The sequence below is a fragment of the Emys orbicularis genome, chromosome 3 (genome assembly GCF_028017835.1).
Source record: "Emys orbicularis isolate rEmyOrb1 chromosome 3, rEmyOrb1.hap1, whole genome shotgun sequence".
In the NCBI taxonomy this organism is placed as follows: Eukaryota; Metazoa; Chordata; order Testudines; family Emydidae; genus Emys; species Emys orbicularis.
Window position 1 is genome coordinate 215,742,092 of NC_088685.1, and position 20,686 is coordinate 215,762,777.

Genomic DNA, 20,686 nt, shown 5'->3' on the forward strand with positions numbered 1-20,686 from the left:
GGCAATTAATAAATTAACATTATTAGGCAAGACTCTGCCCTGCCCCAGGCTGTCTTAACACTAGCCCCAATCTCAGTTGTCTTCTGGTGCTTGTGAGTGGCTAGTGCATTACAGCCATGTCCCTCCCCCCCAGTTCCCCACTCACAGTTTGTACTCTTGGGTTGGTGGAGTCCAAGGACGCTGGAAGGTCAGGGCTGCTCTGAAGGCTCTACCCAGCCGGCGTGATTTCAGCTTTCAGCGCCAGATACATAGACCGGTGCTCTCTCTACACCACGGCTCACCTGGAAGCTCCCTCGGACATGCTGTTTGCTAGCAGTCTCAGCAAAGCGTACACAGCAACATCTAAGACCCTTTTCTCTTTCTTCTCTTAGCCTTAGCCAGACTCCCTTACCCACCTCTTCCTGACGTTAGTCTCGGTCAGGGTGACCCCGGCACATGTGGTGTGTGCCTCTTGTCCCTTCACTTCCTACTGGGGTCAGTAACAGTTTATAAGCCCCAAACTCAAAACTTCCCTGGATTTTAACCAAAATGCCCCAAACTGTTCCATAACTGAAATGCAAATGAGGCCTGGCCCACTCAGTCACCTCCCCTTGCTCTCCGGCAGAAGGAAGCAGAGAGTTCCCCTTTGGAGTCCCGGCCCCTCTGCAATTCTCAAGCAGCTCTGGGCCACTCTTCTTCCTGTTCACCAGCAGTGTCCACAGAGCTCCCTGTTCTCCAGGGCTTCAGGCCCATGGCCTACATGACAGCAGCACCTGAAGCACTGTACCTACATAGCACACAAGACAGTGCCTGCTAGGAAGAGCTCGCAGTCTAAACAGCCAAGACAGACAGAGAGCAGGAGACACAAAGTATTGCCTCCGTTTCACAGGTGAGGAACTGACACACACAGGAATGAAGTGACTTGTCCAAGGGACACATGGAGTCAGTCGATGGCAGATCCAGGAACGGAAGGAACCCAGGAGTTCTGGGCCCAATGCCAAAGTCCCAACCACAGACCCGTCCTTCTGGTGTCACTTAAGCAAAAGCTGCCCAATAAAAGAGAAAGAACAGGTGGGTGAGTCTGGGGGTGAGATTAACACGTTATCTGCAAAATTAATGCTAGCACTGGTTGATTTGGCTGTTGCTTCCCGGGGACAAGCACTGGAGAGACTGATTCAGCGCAGTAATAAACAGGTCACTTGGATGAGATGATCATCATCATAAACTGTAAACTAGCAATCTTTATGTAAAGAGAAGAAAAGCCATGTGTCGGGGGCTCTTCGTAAGCACACCAACTCTGCTTCTTTATATCCTATGGAAAGAAAGTCCTTATAAGGAACGATGGAGACCTCACTCCACAGTGTAAGGATAGAGAGGGGTTCCGGTGCCATACCAGACCAAGAACGCAGACCAAGAAGTTGGTTCATATCACCAGCCCTTGGGTATGGCCAGCACGGACGGCAGGGTCTTCTATAGATAACCAGCCCAACCTGCCAGTAGAGTGAAACAGTTCAAAAATCTCTGCTCCACTCAAAGTTTGCTCTTGATTCTACATGGAAGGCGAATGGAGGCTACGGTGAAGGGCATCAGTGTAAAATTCTAAAGAGAGGGACTCAAAGCCTGGAGCACGACAGGTTTACAGCATCACAAGGCGTCCTCCCTCTCTAAACACAAACCTCATCATTAAATCCGACCGTCTGTAGTAAATTGCCCTCTAGCTCCCTCAAGTGGGTCATTACTCGAGACAGTTTATTTCTAGCTCTATAACAAAGAGAAATCAAAAGGAAAAAGGTCTGGTTGCTTCAAACTTCCTGCTCCTCCTCTGGACCCAAACCAGACCTGTTTTGGCTTCATTGTTCTGTAGGGATGTTCTCCCCCGGCAAAAGCCTGAGAAAAAAGATGAGCTATAAACTGTGCCTCAGAAGTCTAAGAAACAGACTCAGGCTCTCCGCGGAGAATGCCTGGCCCCGGCTCCCTGAGTCCCAGTCCTGTGCACGGGCCACTAGGCTGCACTCCCTCACCTGGCAACTGATTTCCAGCCGCCAGTTTAAAATGAATGTACACTCAGAAGTAGTGTTGCCAGTTCCAAGCACTCAGAAATAAGGCCTCCAGCCCCAAAATATCATGAGATGAGCTTAAAAATCATTTAGTTTTTTAAAAATAATTTTGTGGGGCTTTTCATGTTTTTTCCACAACCACGAGGACTAGAAACTTTAGATATATATAAATGGAAACTGGGATTCTCATGTCATCCTCAGACTCCAGCAGCTGGAGCTTTAAGGAAAACTCCAAGTATCATGAGATTTGTGATAAAATCACAAGAGTTAGCAACACTCCATAGCCCCCCGATCCTACGGCTTACCCTGCGTCAGCAGGCCTTGGCATGGACTGACTCTCAGGACGGGAGCTATATTACCCACTGACTTTGGAGACAACTCCCAGAACCTCACAGCCCTGACTCTACTGGTTCTCTGCTGAGAAGTGCCCAGTTAACTCATTTCCCATTCCCCCACCCCAGCTGGCATGCTGCCTCCTTCCTTTGTGCCTCACACCCCTTCCAGCTCCCCAGACACCCCCGTGAATGTGGGGAACTCCATACTCCCTGTCAGCTGCAAGTCTCCTCTGCGGCTGCTGGCTCAGCTGTGTGTGATGGGGCTCAGGACACCCTGTCAGTTCCTGCCCCGCCTGCTCTTCACTTCTACTGAGAGCAGTTTTACTTTTTCCATATGCTCACATGGATATAGGGTTTATACCCTCTGTGCATTTGTACCAGGTGAAGGTTCAAAGTAACTACCTCTCATCCCCTGGGGGCAGCCGTGCTGCCCAGGAGTCACGGATACAGCTTGACAATTGCCATTCAAAGTGTCAAGTCATCAACAGCAGATAAAGTTAATGATAGACCTGTGGTCAATTTGTGTGTGTGTGTGTGTGTGTGTTCCTCTAGCAGCCAATGGGAGCTCTCAGACAGGCAGATCTTCCTCCTGGGGGGAGCAACCAGTTCTCTGACTGAAATACTCTTCACTTGCATCTCTGCTGAGCTGGGAGCAATGAGTTTTGGCTGGGGCTTGGCTCTGTTTTGCTATTTAAGTCTCTGGGACTTAGCCAGGACCTCTAATGGTAAGATCAGAAAATAACTTCAGTCTTCTTTAAGCTTAAGGTTTGCTGACCTTGTGTGTGCATCTACATATATGTGATGTGTGTGTGAATAACAGCTGCGAGCCAAGTCTTTCTCTTTCTGAACTCCAGTGTGTCGCAGCTATGGTCTGAGTGCAGGTTTCCATAAGTAACTTCCACCGCTCCATAGCATTTCCCTACCTATATCAAACAGTGTGAGCTGGGGAGACTTGTCTACTAATTCTAAAGTCAACTTGTGATTTTAATTTATATCTGAGTCTAAACTCTCCACGACCTTGACTATTAACTGTAAAGACAGCATGTAACAATTACAGGCTGGCAGTGGAGTGATTAGCAGACTCTAATGAAGCATTCCTTTGGCTCCTTGCATACTCTGCTGATCCAGGAAACTCTCTTGATTACCGCTAGCCTTAAATCTTTAGAGTGGTAACTTCAAAGGCGCTTTGTTTTTTAGGACTTGTATTTTTATGTTGATATTAATGCAGAGAAAAGGCGACTGGGGCTCCTATGGTTTCTGGTAACGTGTTGCTAGATGACTTGATAGCTCTCTGCTTCAGCTGTGGTTTCCTTCTGGGGTTGAAGAGGGCTGCAAAGAGGTCTGCTTCTTTTTAAGCGTCTGAATAAAACGTGGCCTTGTTCCTCAAAGTGAGAGGGGAATGTTGAAAATTGGCTGCTTCTTACAAATCTACCTCTGCCCAGATCTTCCCCAGCGAGGAACACATTTAATGTCTATCTGAGTTTGCGCCTCTGTTCTTGTCACCAGTGCACAAAGCTTAGTAAGGTTAGCTTCATCTACCAGCCTCTCTCCACCAAATAAGAAACCACATCTGGGCCTCAGCTGCAGAATTTGGATCTGAATTTTATGAGGCCTGACGTTTAGGGTGCAAGGATCTGATGGCCTCATTCTCAGTCTGTGGAAACAGCCCCTGAGGATGACCTCTGTACAGAGGGAGGCCCCTGCTGGCACCAGGGCTTTGTGCTGGCTCTGCTCTTGGGATATGAGTGGGGCTGCAGAGCACTGGACCCCTTTTCTGTATTTCTCAGGGCCTGTGGGGAGGAGAGCACCAGTCAGGGTAGCCCCAGGGCTGCTCTAACTTACCATGGTGGACAAGGCCCACACCGTCCCTGACTACGGAGAGCACAAGGCTACTTCAGGCCGTTTCAATGCACCCAGTCAGGCCCTGAGCACTTATAGAGATGGGCTATCTGTGGCTTAGTACGGGGTGGTTGTGTTTAACTCTGGCAAAGGAAAAGTGGCGACCTTACAGCTCGTACCCTCTAGCTTTTGTCTTTGAACAACAGGTGTTTAGGGGGTAGGGACTGAGGAAGGCAAGATACAGTCACTCTCTTCCTGCTCTCCCATCTGGGAAGTAAAAGCTGACATGGATAGAAGATGGAGACTGAAATACAAGCATTTGATTGCTCAGGTAGGGCGACCACCTGTCTGTTCTAGCCTATGTAGGTTTTTCTACCATGCTCATCACTGCAGTATCTGAGTGCTTTCCGGTCGTTAAGCACCGTGATTAACATCTGCCACATATCTGTTCTCTGTTCCTCTCCCCAGGGCGAGAAGTGGGGCTAGAACAGTCAACTAGTTCCAGCCAGAGTGTCATGTGTCTCGCTAACGCCTAGGAACAGAGGTGTCCGTTGCTTTGGGGGAAGAGGGACAGTTGCCTGACCCCAGATTGTGTCCCCTCCCCTCAACTTCTCATAGGTCTGTGTGTCTTCCACTCTCCCCTTGCCACCGCCCCATCCCAGCTGTGCAGGATGTAACAGAATCACACAGCATGTTCTATATGCAAACTCCACTTTATCCCCCCCGAATCTTTCTGCAATGACACCCCTGCCCAGGACAGGCGGGACCGGGATTACACTTTCCCCCTGCAGCCATCAGTGAGGCTATAACCTTTCCATTAAAACTGCCGTGGAGCCTGTCACAGCTAGCCAGCAGCCACAGGGCTACACAGGAAAGACGTGGCTATGTGTGTAGAACCTATCAAGATGTCTTTAGCCTGTTGGCTAAAATCCGACTGGGCTGCAATCAGCTCCAGTACACAGCCCTTGTAACTCTCGTATCTGAGCTGCACCTCACGATACTCCTGGGAGCTTATTTCCCTTTCACAGGCTGAGAGAGACTGATCATGTGGGCTGACCTCCAGGTCTCCCAGAGAGTCTGTGGTACAGCAGAGACTGGAAGTGGGGTCTCCTGAGCCCCACCCTAGCGCCCCAGCCACTGAGTCATCCTGCCTCTGACCTGTGACTTGGTATTTTAGGGAACGCAGCTTCAGTTGTGCATCGATGAACAATCCAGGCCATCGGGAGGACCTCCCCGGTCCCGCACGCCCCCTCTGCACAAAGGAGAGGAGACTCCGCTTGGGACTGACCTTGCCAGGAAGGTTGTTGTGTGGGACTCATAGCTATGGCTGCATCGCTTGACATGAATTATGGGCTTTGGGCTGGGCAAACTGGTTCCGATGGAATAACTGGCCTGCTGGGTGACCTTGGGCAAGTCACTTCACCAGCCTCTGCCTCAGTTTCCCCATCTGTAAGGTGGGGATAATGATACTGACCTCCTTCATGACGTGCTTTGAAATCTATGGATGAAAAGTGCTATATAAGAGCTAGGGATGACGACGACTATTATTATTAGTGCAATTAACTCTGCAGTTGCCCTGTGCCTTGGGTTGAGATATTTATGACACACACACCAGCCTGCTCTAGTGAGACTCCCAAGAGATCTGATCAGAATCAGTCTGCTTGAGGTTTGCCCACCATCACTGGCAAACCATAAACTTTTAGTACAAATCACTTTTGAATCATATGAAGATACAATCTCTCTGCGTCCGTCCCACCATGCACCAAGGTTACTTATGTGTTTCTAATGTGCCCACTGCTTGGGGTATCCGGGCATCCTTCCTTCATCTGAAAGGAAACTTAATCTGTCCAATATGATCAGTTAGAAGCTGGAGTCATAGTTGAGAGACTTCTTCTGACACTGGCCTCCCCTTTTTTCAAGGCAGGACATTTAAAGCTCTTCACATGCCTTTTGTGTGATTCCCTAGCCAGGCAGAGAGCTGTTTCACCACTCTTACAAGAGGCTGTGACTCAATAGGTGTTAGTGAGCGTTAAGCCACAATGGGGTCGCTAGCTATGAACAAGAGGAAGAGGTTATCAGGTTCCTCCTACAGACACAGGGCTAATATTAGCTACACCAGCCCTGAACAGCATCAGATTTTCCATGCAGAACTTACCAAATAACTGTAGCAACCACCCAGGGCCAGTGACGTTTTGCCAAAACAGCTCAGAGCATTGCTCCTGCCTCCAGCCTTGGGCAGTGGCCTAGAAATGATGCCTCCAGGGACCGTTAATTCACATACCCCATTGGTGGCGCTAGTTAACTCTGCAATGCTGTGTCCGGGAAGAGCATTGCTGCCTTAATAGCGTGAAGGGGAGGAAGAGTGGCCTAGTAGCTAGGGCACAAGCCAAGTCTTGTCAGACCTGGGTTCAAGGCTCTGCTCTGCCATGGATTTCCTGTATCCCGTTGTCTCCCTGTGCTTCAGCTCCCCATCTGTAAAAATGGGGATAATGCATTGCCTGAACTCACAGGGGTGGCATGAGGTCCAGTAAAAACTGTGAGGTGTTCAGATACCATTATACTGGGGGGCTATTAAGTAGCTTGGATAGATCCTTCTACTCCTTGAAGGTGAGATTACCCTTATTTTAACATGTATTAAGAGCTGCAGCAGCAGTTTTACAGTTAAGGGCTTAATCCTGCAAATACTTATTATATAATAAGTTTACTCATATACATAAAAGTTACTCACATAAGATGTTCCCAAGGCTGGGGCCCCAGATTATAAATCTGTTTCCATTTGAATCTGGATTTCTTCTGAAAAATGGAAAGGTGTAGAAGGAGTTCTTCCCAAATTTGAAACAGCTGCCTGCAGACCGGGTACTTGGCTGGTGGCAGATGAGAAATAGTCTCATGAGGGGGCACTGGCAGTTAATTGGACAAACAATCTAGAAGTTATGAGGTGTAGCAAAAAGGTGGAGTTTTTCATCCTTTTTAATAAAAGTTTGGTCTGCTCATAACTCAGACGGCTGCAAGCTTGTTTCACGTCTTGATCCCCAGCAAAAAAAAAAAAAAAAAATTTATTTATTTATTTTGGCATCCCTCAATTCTTTTGTTATGTCCCCATCAGCAGCATAAACTCATGCTTGATTGGAAGAAGGGGAAGGTAAATTGTGCCAAGAATCTTAAGAGCTGGGTAGGCAGATAAAGGAGAATTCGGTGTCCTCTTTCATATGCATTTTATGTGCATTCTAACGAGTGCATGTTCACTTCACGTGCATTGTCTCTTATGCTTCACAGCAATGTGATCTAATTGCGTTCTCAGTGTAAACTGTTTTAATAACACTTATTTTGCTCTGTGGCTTGGTGCTGATGAGAGACTTGGGTGTGAAAGATAAATTGGAGACCCAGACTTAATTTTTACAGTAAATCAGCACAAGCTGTGTATAAGAGCAACTTACAGAGCCAGATCCTCAGCTGGGGTAAATCAGCATAATCAATAGAATTGTGGTGATTTACACCAATTAAGGATCTGGCCCTTAATTTCTTTCTCTCGCCCTTGCTCATGCTACAAAACTCTCAGGAGCCCTGGCAAACAACTGGAAATGTTGCATTTTCCCATATTTTAGAAATAAGTGTTAGTTTTGCAGATACACTATCATAAAGGACTCTTCGGCAGAGAGCTGTTAGTTTATTTGTACAATAACCTCTCACTCACATGCATCCATCTGTCTGCTTTGAACAGTGGATGTTACCAAGTGTAAATGCCTCTAAAATTGCTTCAAAAAAAGCACCCTCCCATTAAATCCACGGTGAGACAACTGACCTGGGATCTTAGATAAGTGTTTTGAACATGGAGCTAAGTAGGATATTTCATAAGCTTCTAGAAACCAAGTATGATGAAACAGCACCTTTCAGCCGGCATCTGCAAGCTAGCAGCCCCGGTACAAGAAAAGTGCCCCCTCTGAGAAGGTTTAGTTTAATCTAAGGGGGCAGATGTCCCACTGGAGTAGTGGCAGAGTGGTGTTAACCTGGAGACATACTGTATTCTCTGACCCTGCACAGTGTTTGTAATGGAGCATGTTTCTGGCATTCTAGTTCTCTACCTGGAGAAGCCGAATTCAACCACCAGACCTGGATTCCCCAGACCCATGAACACCAATGACCCCGGAGTTCGCAGAGCCGCTCGCTTTGGGGTTTATCGCTATAACAACAGCTCAAACGACATTTTTCTATTCAAAGAGTCTCGTATAACCAAAGCAATGGTGCAGGTAAGCACAGCTTGGTCATATAGAAAATGTTTCTGACTCAGCCCAAATAAGCGAAGAGTAATGAGCTCTTCTTCTGCTCTTGCCAATACAAGCGGGAGCATTCCTATTCCTCACTCAGCAACTGTAACTCGGTGCAGTGTAGCTCTGCTGCCTTCAGTCAGAGGTCTGGCCCCTCAGGCCTAGCAGCGAAATAGCTCATTCTCACGTCAACAGTTAGAAGTATTTTGACTCTTTAAAAGGGGATTTTCCCCCCACCCCTGGGGGACAGATAACAAAGCAAAGTTGATTCGCCAGGACTGCTGCACTGAGTTTCCTCCACGGCAGTCAGTGAAAGAAGCCACAGGACCAGGTGCTGGCCTGTAACTCAGGCTAGATCCCACAGTGTTGACAAATAAAATCTTGTTTTCCACCTCGCTCCCAGCAGACACTTCCCCAATCCCATTGCAGTGATCAGTTTGTCCTAAGCACCTGCTTTTCAATGCTGTATTTAGACAGTGTAAGCTCTCTGGGACAGGGCCTCAGACCTATGTTTGTACAGCACCTAGCACCATGGGCTCTGGCCCCAGGTTCCCCCTCAACCCCAAAGCCGCCGAGTAACAGCTTATTCTCCCAAGGGGCATTGTTTGACACACCTAGAACACACTGTGTAGTTGATTTAGATCAAGTACCCAGTTCTTGTTCCATAGCCCAATGCTCTGACTCCTTTTGGATACATCTGATCTCTTCTCCCTGCCCTGCCCCTTCTCCCCTCTATTAACTAACCTGGAAACTGCTTCCTCTAGGTTGTCAGAGGGCTGAAATACATGCTCAATGTGGAAATTGGCCGGACGGTGTGTGACAAGAGGGGACACTCCAACTTGGACAGCTGCGACTTTCAGAAGAAGAAAAAGCTGGAACAAGTAGAATGAGTTTCATTTTCTCTTTCCCTCTCCCTTGGGGTTGCTTAGTAGCTACATTTTTAAGTTCATGGGAGTACAGGGCCTGAAATCAAGGGGAGTCTTTTGACTGGATTCAACAGGCATTAGATCACAATCAATAAGGCCCCAAGCCTGCAAACATGCCTGTGCATCACTCTTGATTTGCAGTGGGACGACTCTCACCCGTTCATTTATATACACACGATAGCCATTTCCATTTCACACCCTTCACAAAACTCAAGTCGACAAGTTTTCGAGACACCGTGTTTTATCAGTTATGAGAGGGATTTTTCATTGACTTCAATGGGAGCAGAGCTGGCCCACTGTGGAGCACTCTGGAAAGTTCCACCCAAAATCTGTAGGGAGGAGGTTTCGTGGAGGACAGATGCAATTTTATTATGCATGCATCCTTCCCCAGCCCTCCTGGAGAGCCATTCATGGTACACAGACTTCACCAGCAGCAGGGGAAAGAATTGCTACATGCTTATAAGCAAGGATTCTGTACCCCCTCATATACTCCTGCTAGGATACTGGTTAAATGGTCTGCTGAAAGGCTAATGACCATTTTGTAAGGCCAGGAACCTGGCTCAGCAGATGCTTTAACCATCACTTAGGGCACAGATCCTCAACACGGGGCCCAGGGGTCATGTCTACCCTTCCTTTCCTTATAGCTAGAGGGGAGGAAAGTCCCCAAATTTTTCTGCTGTAACATGGGGCCACAGCCTGAAAAAGGCTGAGAGTCAGTGACACATGGGTTGAATTTGGAAGCCTTACGTGTTCTTTTCTGCTTGCAGATGTTCAGATGCTATTTTGAGGTCTGGACTGTCCCCTGGCTACAGCGAGTCCACGTGCTGCTTGCTCTCTGTCACTGATCCAACTTCCCCGGCCACAGCCACACCTGGCCTCAATGCACTCGCAGTGAGGATTTCGGTACTGTCTGTTTTCTGTTGGCAGCAGAGACCAGTGAAGAATTGCTGCAAAGAGATCATTCCAATGAATGGCTGTTTTTCAAGTATGACTCTTTGGGAAGATAGTTGAAAAGTCTACACCACAAAACCCACCAAGCGACAGGATCTTAACGAATCAGGTTATTGTTTACTGCTGTCCAGCCTAGGCATTTTGACAAATTAGCTAACCTGTAGAGGACAGCTTTATTTCTCCAATCAACACTGGCCCACCAGTCAGATGGAAAGTAAACTAGATTCTTGCTGCATTAGCTGAAACATTCACATACAGTCTAAATGGACCATGGTGGCCAGCTATCTATGATTTCAGCTGCTGTATGGCAGAAGTGACACAAACTAGGCAGCACTTATACATTATCAACAAATAACCTATCCATGCACATGCTGAGAGATCTTAGGGAAAATGTTGTTTGCAATTCTAAGAGGAATAAATTGTCAATCATTCTGTATAAAGACGTGCAGAGTTTTATTTTACTGAACTCGGTTACTTGATTTTTTTTTTTTTTTAATTCATCTGGGAATTAAGCTACACTCTGTTCAAGGTCCAGTTATTCACCTTTTCCACTTTAAATGTTGGTTGACAAGAGCTCAAGTCTAAGAGAGTGAATCAGCTCCCAATGGCACTCAATAGCCCTTCATAGCTGACTCTCTTCTCACCTGCACTTCACTATAAATGGCCAAACCCACTTGGGCCTTCAGCCGGAGTCAGACCCCACACCGCATACACTGATCCCATGAGTCTCTGATGCCTGAGGTAAGGGACTAAGGCAGAGGTCAAAGGTATTTAGGTGCCTAACTCCCCTTGAACTCAATAGGAGATAGGTGCCTAAACACCTTTGGAGGAGCTCAGCCCTATATCCTCTAGCTGTAGCAGCCTCCAATCTTATCTAGACCAGGCACAAGAGGGGGGGGACAAAGACCCACTCTCCCCTAGTGTGACGTTCTTCCTTCTTTCAAACACTTCCCTGCATCCCTAGGGCAGCCTGTGGCACTCATACCCCTTTCAGGCCGCAGCAGGAGCGCCTGTCTTGGCAAACAGCTGCACTTTGACAAGGGCCTCTGCCTCCAGCCACTTCTACAGCCACCACTTAGACCTGGCAGACCCCACAAAGCCAGTGGAGACTGAGTAGGGACAGGAGGGAACCCACATCATGGCAGCCTGCCCCTAGTGTAGTTCAAAGGCCTCTGTTCCCATTAAGCCCTCGTGAGCCCTGTGGCAGGATGCCCACCCTAAGCTGGTCACAAGTGACCACCAGACATGCTTCTCTCAGTAGCAGAAGATGCATGGTGCAGCCCAGATAATAGCCAGTAAGAGCTGCAGGTCACCAGCTGCCTACATCCCTTGTCTCTTGTAGTTGGAAAGGAGCCTCATGCTTATTTCCCATTAGCTGGTACTTTGCATGGAGGTAGGGCTCAAGCTATGGTGTTTCATGCCTGGCTGTGATCTTGGGAGGAGGTGGCTAGAGTGGTCTGGCACTCACCCAGATGTCTAGCTTCCTCCTCCAGCTTACTGGCTGGGTGATATAATAGATTGCACCCAATTAAGTTAAACACCAATCAGCACTGTGTGATGTTGTTCCTAGAAGGAACATATGGAAATTGGTCATGGCTGTGACACAGATTCAAGTGTGCAGCTAAGCATGTCAGTAGAACAAGATTTCTCAGCTGTCAGCTTTCCACAGCCTGTAATCAGAGTTTAAAAGCTTTGTCTCTCAGCCTTGTCAGTATGAGTTAGTACCTCATTTGTTAGAGAAATAGCTGTTACATGCAAAGGCCCATGCAATTGCCAGAGAGTTCTGATTCAAATCTAATACACATTTGGTGTGTCTTTGCTCTCTCTACAACATTAGGAATACAAGGCACAGTCAGGTTCCAATAATCAGGGTTACTGACTATATACACACACACACACACACAGCTTCTCTGGCAGGGGGCTGGCGGCTTCTGCAGCAGAAGACAGGGCCCATTCCTAGAGGGCTCCTAAGCTATTTAAAGGGATATCACCCTATTCCTATATACCACAGCATTCTACCATGCCAGGCTATGCCTGCAACTATTGTCTGGTGTAGGTATCAATACACAGACATGGAGACCAGTCTCCCACTCAGACAGCAGGGAAATCCTCTCTCTTTTACAAAAAACATTAAGATCTGTTTCAGAGTAGCAGCCGTGTTAGTCTGTATCCGCAAAAAGAACAGGAGTACTTGTGGCACCTTAGACACTAACAAATTTATTTGAGCATAAGCTTTCGTGCGCTACAGCCCACTTCATCGGATGCATGCAGTGGAAAATACAGTAGGAAGATTATACACACACACACACACACACACACAGAATGTGAAACAATGGGTGTTACCATACACACTATAAGGAGAGTGATCAGTTAAGGTGAGCTATTATCAGCAGGAGAGAAAAAGAACGGTTTGTAGTGGTAATGAAAATGGCCCATTTCCGGCAATTGACAAGGAGATACGAGGAACTGAGGGGGGGAATAAGCATGGGGAAATAGTTTTACTTTGGGTAATGGCCCATCCACTCCCAGTCTTTATTCAAGCCTAATTTAATGGTGTCCAATTTGCAAATTAATTCCAATTCAGCAGTCTCTCGTTGGAGTCTGTTTTTGAAGTTTGTTTTGTTGTAATATTGTGACTTTTAGGTGGCCACTCGATTATAGACCTAAAAGTCACAATATTACAACAACAAAAACTTCAAAAACAGACTCCAACGAGAGACTGCTGAATTGGAATTAATTTGCAAATTGGACACCATTAAATTAGGCTTGAATAAAGACTGGGAGTGGATGGGCCATTACCCAAAGTAAAACTATTTCCCCATGCTTATTCCCCCCCTCAGTTCCTGGTATCTCCTTATCAATTGCCAGAAATGGGCCATTTTCATTACCACTACAAACAGTTCTTTTTCTCTCCTGCTGATAATAGCTCACCTTAACTGATCACTCTCCTTATAGTGTGTATGGTAACACCCATTGTTTCACATTCTGTGTGTGTGTGTGTGTGTGTGTATATAATCTTCCTACTGTATTTTCCACTGCATGCATCCGATGAAGTGGGCTGTAGCCCACGAAAGCTTATGCTCAAATAAATTTGTTAGTGTCTAAGGTGCCACAAGTACTCCTGTTTATTAAGATCCGTTGTAACCCTGGGGAACCAACGGTTCACCATTATTCACTTAAACTGATGTAATGTGAAATAGGCAGCATGTGTCTTCTCAAATAGATTCCATTGTTCCCCAAAACAAAGCAGAAATGAGCAGCCCCTAAGGTAGCTACCACTATGTGGCGGAGCAGAGGTCATCTTTCCACACAATGGGAGGGCAGGTTAGTGTAATTAAAAGCCTTGCAGTGAGAGGAGATGTACAAATGTTGGCCCTAATAAATGCTACATGGAGTTTCCTTAACATTTGAGTCATGCAGTGTCACTAAGAGTGCTCCGCCCAGGGATGGGTCAGACACCACCCACGGCCGGGGAGTGTATGTCTGCCCAAGAGGTGTTAGCACAAGCTTAACGGTTGCCAGTTCACTCGGGCTAGTTACTATCGTTGTACAGCTGGTCTGGATACTCCCCAGACGTCTGTTCCACGCTACGATCGTGTGGATTTCACCCTAGGGATCAAAAAATAACTTGAAGAAAACCTTTAAAGACAAAGCATAGGGCAGGAGGCAAATTGGCCTTGCCCCAGCTGCAAGACACCAAGGCAGCCGCTAAAGATGGAACATTCCACTGCGCAGCAAAAGTTTCTGGGGCAATCGGAGCTGCTATTTCCCACACCTCACCTCCCCCGGAGTGTGTGAATCAGTAGGTGGAGGAGGGTTTGGAGTGGCACATTTTTTTCTTTGCTCATTTTCCATATCCCCCTTGTTTCCCAATTGAAAATGTGTTAGGCATCAGTGGTGCTACGCAGCCCCTGCACACAGCCCATTCCCCACTTGGCTGGCCTAGGGCATGGCTCAGCCAAGTGCAGCAGGCCCTGTAGCCTGCCAGGGAGGGAACTTCTGAACCTGGCAGAGGCTGGAAGAACTGAAACTGGGAGGTGGTGGAGCGCCGCCCCTTGTGCTGATGGGGTGTGTGGGGTGGATGTATCTGCAAAGGCAGAGGGGCGAGGCAGCCTCCGCCTGTTTCACAACAGTAATGGTGTCCAAATATCCCTCAGCCTAGGCGCCTACAAACCCAGCCCCCCACAGTACAGAGAGCAATTAGAAAGCCACACACGTGGTGCCCCTTATCTCCCAATACTGCCTCCCCCTGAATCAGCTCCGCTGATGTCATCTCCAGGGATTGGGACTCTCTGAAGAGGTCCTGTCCTATGATCTCAGGGATCTCTGGCATCCTTGTCTCAGCTGGGGCCCGTGTGCGGGTTTCCCCCTCCGGCTGTTCCAGGGCCATGACGTTGAGCGCCTCTGTTCTGTGGAGCAGCGTCGTGGCTTGTACAGAAGTGCGAGGGCTGGGAATCGGGTCTGGTTCACCACAGAATGGGCAGGTTCTCCTCCCTCTCCTGAGCTGGCTGCGCGCATCGTAGGCCTTGTTACATCACACCTTGAGACCTTTAACCATTCCCCAGGGGACCAAGTGATGCTCTGCAGACACCTGCCTGGATCTCCTCAGCAGCCCAGATGCCAGTGCCAGCACATCTGCCTCTGGCCACTCCTAGGAAGCCTTCTTCTGGGACATGCTCTCACTCAGCTATGCACCATTAAGCAGCCAGTATGGAATAGGTAGGCCAGGCTGCTGCCAGGGCAGGAGAAGAGCAGCAGAACCCAGTGCAAGTGACTCGAGCTCTGAACAGGGTGAGACCACATCATGGTAGAATCACCTGTATCCCGTGTACTTTAGCACTTCTACTACTGATGGAATGTACCTGCCACCGCTGGGAGACATGCTGGGGATGCTCCATGAGGATAAATGAGCTACACCTCTGCAGGGAGAAATCGAGTGTGATAAGACTCAATTGCAAAGAGCTGCCCCAGGATTTACACCTGGATCCAAAGGCCATCCAAGACAATGGGATTTCAGTGGGCTTCAGATTATAGACACCCAAGCATACCATGGGAGTGACAGTGTGTTTCAGCACAGAAAAGCCATGAGGAAAATGAAGCAATTGTATGATACAAACTAGCCCTCAGTCACAGCTGAGAAAGAGACCTAGGTGGTCTGAAAAAAAGCATGAACAGCAGCAGTGCAACTAGCAAAGGCTGCGTATACTCTGTGCTGGCCTCAGAAAGATTTATGAGGGAGCCCTCCCCTCATCAGATCAAGCCACCTGTTTTAACAGACGTTATGTTTCTGTGCAAGGTCCTGCCATGCAATCTTGATCCCAATCCCACCCACGATGAGCAAATGGACTAGGGGGGGCACAGGTCCTGATTCTCCATTGTGCAGTCATTTAACACAGTGCAAAATGGGTGCAGAAACACCATCAACCCACTTTGCAGGGCAGTCAATGACTGCACAATAAAGAATCAAGCCCACACAGCACCAGACCAGTCAAGAAATAACAGCTGCTTAGCAGCAGTCTCATTTTCTCATGGCTGGTCATGATGATCTGCAAACTCTTACACCTGTAGCATTAAGATCGAGATTTGCGTTTGCCCAGTGTAATGATTTTTTTTGGTGTGCTGTAAATTTCTCAGATAGAAGCAGCTCATAGTGTAGTAGCTGAACCCCATCCAAAATGAATGACGACATAGTTATGACATCAGATAGCAGTGCTATTTCCTGACTATGTATGCCCTGTGGTTCCAATTTGCACAGGAGTCAATCTAGGTGCAATCAAAACAACTGTGGTCTTTCGTTCTACTTCAGGACAGCATCACCACCTAGTATTTAATGTCCCTACATGGCAATCACCTCAAGATGAAGAACGTGGCTGGAAGTAATTTATAAGCCCTTGTGCAATCCGAGTTAAATCCATGGTCTCGCCAGGTAACGCATGAACAGTCTGGGGCATGGTGCATGTGGCTACATGTTTTGATTCTTGGCAGCAACCAGATGAAAGACATGACTTTGTTCATTAATGAGGCATAGCTACTGCATGTGTATGGGTTCTTGTGCCCATTTGTTGATAAAACTACATAAAAAAAAATCTTCAGTCCACTTGAGTCCTGGTTTAAAATTCTTCATCAGCTACAGGACACATAGCAGCAGTATTGTTTGTGAGACACTAAGTCTCCTACTTGATGCTTTGGGGGTGGGGGATTGGGTATCAGCCACAAGTAAAGGTGGTTGGGAACGGGATTGACCATGTTGGGGAAAAAGTCCATGATTTCAAAAAATCTGTTCCAAAGCAGAACAAACCCAAAAAATGTGTTTCCTACAAAACAAAATTCCTCCTCCTCCCCACAAAAAGTTGATTGATACAATCAAAATGTTTCTAAATGAAACATTTCATTCAGATTTTGATTGAAAAGGAGAAGGGTTGACATCCGGGTGGCAGCCGACCATAAAACTTTGGCAAAGAAATCCAAAGAACACAGTCCTTCAGTGAACTAGGGTGCTCCCCGGAAGCGATGGGTAGCGCCCTCATCTGAGTGCATATTGCAAAGGCTACTGCATCACTTTGGATGCATGCAGTCAAAGAAGAGAGTCCAGAAAATAAGATTGGTGTGACAGAATATAGGGACATTAACTGGAAAAAGTGAAGAGCTGTCTGAGTCATTGATGAAAGGAAAGTGCAGACTGCCTGCATTCAGGAGACCACCTGGAAACGAGCAAAGGCCAGATACACTAAGGAAGGCTACAAGCTACTATACTATGGCATGTCAAATAAGAGAAAGAGAGCTGGTATAGGTTTAGACAGTGATGCAGGAATGTGTGGTGGCTGTGGATAGGGTGTGGCAGGATAATTTCAGTTAAGCTCCCTCTTGAAAATGGCCCCTTAAACATTATATGTGCATATGCATTCCAAGTGGGATATGACGAACAAGAAAAAAAACTGAGTTCCATATTGACCAACCTATTCACCTTCAGATTTTCCACCCTAAACCTCACCTAAGCAAAGAAGAGGCACTGTTACACACACCATGTCAGGAGAATCCTGGCTTTCTATCTTGACAGGAAAAAACCTTTCAGAAAGACTCCCAAATTATTTTGTCTCTGTGGCAGATAGATCAGAAGGGTCCACAGTATCTAAACAAAGACTTTCCAAGCAGATATCTGGCTGCATTAGTTGTTGTTACCACTCCTGTAATCTCCAAACACCTTCAGACATACAAACTCACTCTCTGAGGTCTATTTCCACCTCTACAGCCTTCCTCAAAAATGTTCCCATCATTGAAATATGTAGAGCCACGGCTTGGACCGCTCTACATACGTTTGCTGAGCACTATGCAATAATCATGACTCTGCTTCCAACTCAGCTGCACTTTATATTTTTCCACAGGCAATTTTAATGCAAAGATAGCATCCATTCTTGACTTGCCTAGCACAAATCCAAACTGACTGTCCCTGACCTTTACTTCTCTTCACAGTCTCTTATCAATAACTTTCTCCCAGATCTTCATGTGGCTTATGATTTTAATGCCATGGATGTCTCTTCTCTTAAATATCAGTACTAATGTATTCTCCAGACCTCTTCTCAGTCCTCATTATGAAATTAAACTTATGTGGATATGTTCCTGCCTACTTGCCCCAGGCATTTCCATACTTCTGCTGGTATGTCATCCGAACCAAAAGCTTTAAGATTTTTCATGTTGCCCAATGCTGCTTCAATTTCTTCTAGAACTAGTGCCACCAGCCCAGCCCCTCTGGTTATTTTCTCGAGGGTCTTTGCCAGTCTATATTTTTCTCTCTCACCTTCCTTCGTTTCAAGATGGACAGATAAGCCTTCCATGGCTTTAGGCTTAACAGCTGCCACCTCATTCTTTGCTATGTTTTTGGCTTTTTTATACTCCTGAAGATGTTGCGGTTTAGGTGTCATTTGCCAGAATTTTAAAATGCTTTTTCTTTTCCTTCATGGTCTCTCAAACTTTCTCATTCCACCTCCAGCTCTCATGGGGGAAATAGACTCTTGCTTTTGTTTCACCAAGCAGGCTCTTTGCACATTCTTATATTTTGCTTGCAATATGATCCCACCATTAATTCATATTTTCTTTAAACCCTTCTAAAGAGATCTTCTTCACTACTTTCATTTTAAACTCTTACAGTAGAACCTTACGAACTAACCGGTCAACCACACACCTCATTTGGAACTGGAAGTACACAATCAGGCAGCAGCAGAATCACACACCACCCATTCCTGCGCTCACTGGGCTGCGCCCTTCCCTGACAAAGGGGTCTTGCTCAGCTCGTCCCAGGGCTTTCTTCCCAGGCAGCAGCCAGGGGGGAAGCGATGGACTCTGCTGAGCACCAGCCACAGGCAGGTTTGCAGCCTGTGAAGGCATGTACCCGCACTTACTTCCTTAACGGCAGCCCCACAAAGCTCCCTGGTGCTCACTGGCAACTTTTGAATACCGCATATACTCGTTCATTAGCCCATTTGTTTATAAGCCGATCCCCCAAGATGGGTAGGTAAAAATAGCAAAAACTATATGACCCTTTCATAAGCCAAGGGGTTGGCAGACTTTGGCTCCCGGCCCGTCAGGGTAAGACGCTAGCAGGCCTGGACGTTTTGATTACCTGGAGCGTCTGCAGGCACGGAGCCCCTCAGTTCCCAGTGTCCGCGGTTTGCCGTTCCCAGCCAATGAGAGTTGCGGGAAGTGGCGCCACTTCCCGCAGCTCCCATTGGCTGGGAACGGCAAACCGCGGACACAGGGAGCTGAGGGGCTCCGTGCCTGCAGACGCTCCAGGTAAACAAAACGACAATGTATTAGATATTCAATTCAATGATTCCATAGAGTTTAAAATCATCAAATTTTGGTGTAGACCCGTTTATAAGCCGACCCCCGCTCTTTGATGCGTCACTTTTTTATCAAAAATATTCAGCTTATGAATGAGTATATACAGTACGTTTTTGCTAAGCAGAATGCACTGTATTCCCATTTTTAAGACTATCCAAGCTCCTGAAGTTCTGACCTAGACACTTCTCTTGCCAGAGGAGCCAGCTGGGTTAACGCTTTGCTAAGCGAAGAAGGGGACAGCTTCTGTAAGATGAGCAGTACTTATTAAAGGCATAAGGCCAAGAGTTTGAAATCCATGTAACAGACTATCATCATTCCACTGGGTAACAAACGATGTAAACAACTGACACCTTAATATCCATTGGAGGATTAGAGTATCTCCTTTGGTTAGCAGAACTTTAGACATGGCCTACATAGCTGGTAACAGAGATAAGTTATTCTCTACTTCATTTCCTAAAAAACACAATTGCAGGGTGCTGCTGTAGGTGTCTGCCTTTCAGGAGTGGTCAACAGTAGCAGGAGAAGTGACATTACATAGAGAGAGGAAAGAGGGCCTTATTGTTAAGGCCGTGGACAGGGACCCAGGAGATCTGAGTTCTATTCCTAGCTATCAGACTCCCTGTGTGACCTTGGCCAATCTTCACATGGGGCTAATAACTCTTCCTTTGTCCGTCTGGTCTATATGGATTGTAGGATCTTCAGGGCAAGGACTGCCCATTACTATGTGTATGTACAGCACCTAGGCCAATGGGGCCCTGATCTCCGCTCAATAAAAAACAGAATACATGATGGCTTGGTGAGATAAGCAATGCGTCAGATGACCACAGTCTATTACATTAATACCATACCATAATGTGATCCATACTTTACACATCAAATTTTGATGCGTTTGAACAGTCTTTAAAAAATTAATCTGTATTATACTTGCTCTCAGAGGCTAGACAGGCAGATTTTACACCATGTAAGTAAATTGTGCAAGATTATGCGCTCATGACTTTAGTTTCCTTGCCAAGCTAAAGCATAAAGGCTTAATATCTATATCTGAAGAACTCTGTGTATTTCAAAAGCTTGTCCCCTCCGTCAACAGAAGTTGGTCCAATAAAAGATATTACTTCACCTACCCTGTTTCTCAGTATAGAGAAGGATCACCCTAGTCCATTAGCTCCACTGCATGAATAGCCGTTTCTCTGGGACAGAGCCCAGACACACCACCTCCACAAGCCTGATCTGATATGGCAATTCTGTTTCTAGTCCTGCTATATTTAATCTCTCCTTCCCATCTACACTTCTCTATATTCCAATCCCTTGCCCAAAAAACAGCACAGGAGATGGGGTAAGTGTTAACTTTGAAACTACTGTGTTTCATACACAGCTCAGAGAGAACCAAGATGTTGCCAGGAAGTTCAAATCACTTCCATTGGAACCGAGAACTCTAGGGAGATTTGTGCAGCTATCAATTCTGCCCCGTCCCTGCCCCTTCTGAACAGACCAGGGGG

At 46.8% G+C, this 20,686-nt stretch overlaps 1 protein-coding gene across 1 annotated transcript; it reads left to right on the plus strand.

Moving 5' to 3' along the window:
• The first annotated feature begins 3,026 nt into the window (after window positions 1–3,026).
• Window positions 3,027–10,246, plus strand: CST7 (cystatin F). The gene is made up of 4 exons (XM_065402165.1): window positions 3,027–3,096; window positions 8,285–8,457; window positions 9,240–9,356; window positions 10,169–10,246. Exons 1-4 carry the CDS (start codon window positions 3,027–3,029, stop codon window positions 10,244–10,246), a joined length of 438 nt encoding a protein of 145 aa, XP_065258237.1.
• Window positions 10,247–20,686: the final 10,440 nt, after the last annotated feature.

Bases quoted from the DNA above. Each gene is read 5' to 3' on its own strand.
- CST7 (XM_065402165.1), top strand. From the start codon at position 3,027: ATGAGTTTTGGCTGGGGCTTGGCTCTGTTTTGCTATTTAAGTCTCTGG. The intron at 3,097-8,284 runs GTAAGATCAGAA...CTGGCATTCTAG, and splicing joins CTTAGCCAGGACCTCTAATG to TTCTCTACCTGGAGAAGCCG. The intron at 9,357-10,168 runs GTAGAATGAGTT...TTCTGCTTGCAG, and splicing joins AGAAGAAAAAGCTGGAACAA to ATGTTCAGATGCTATTTTGA.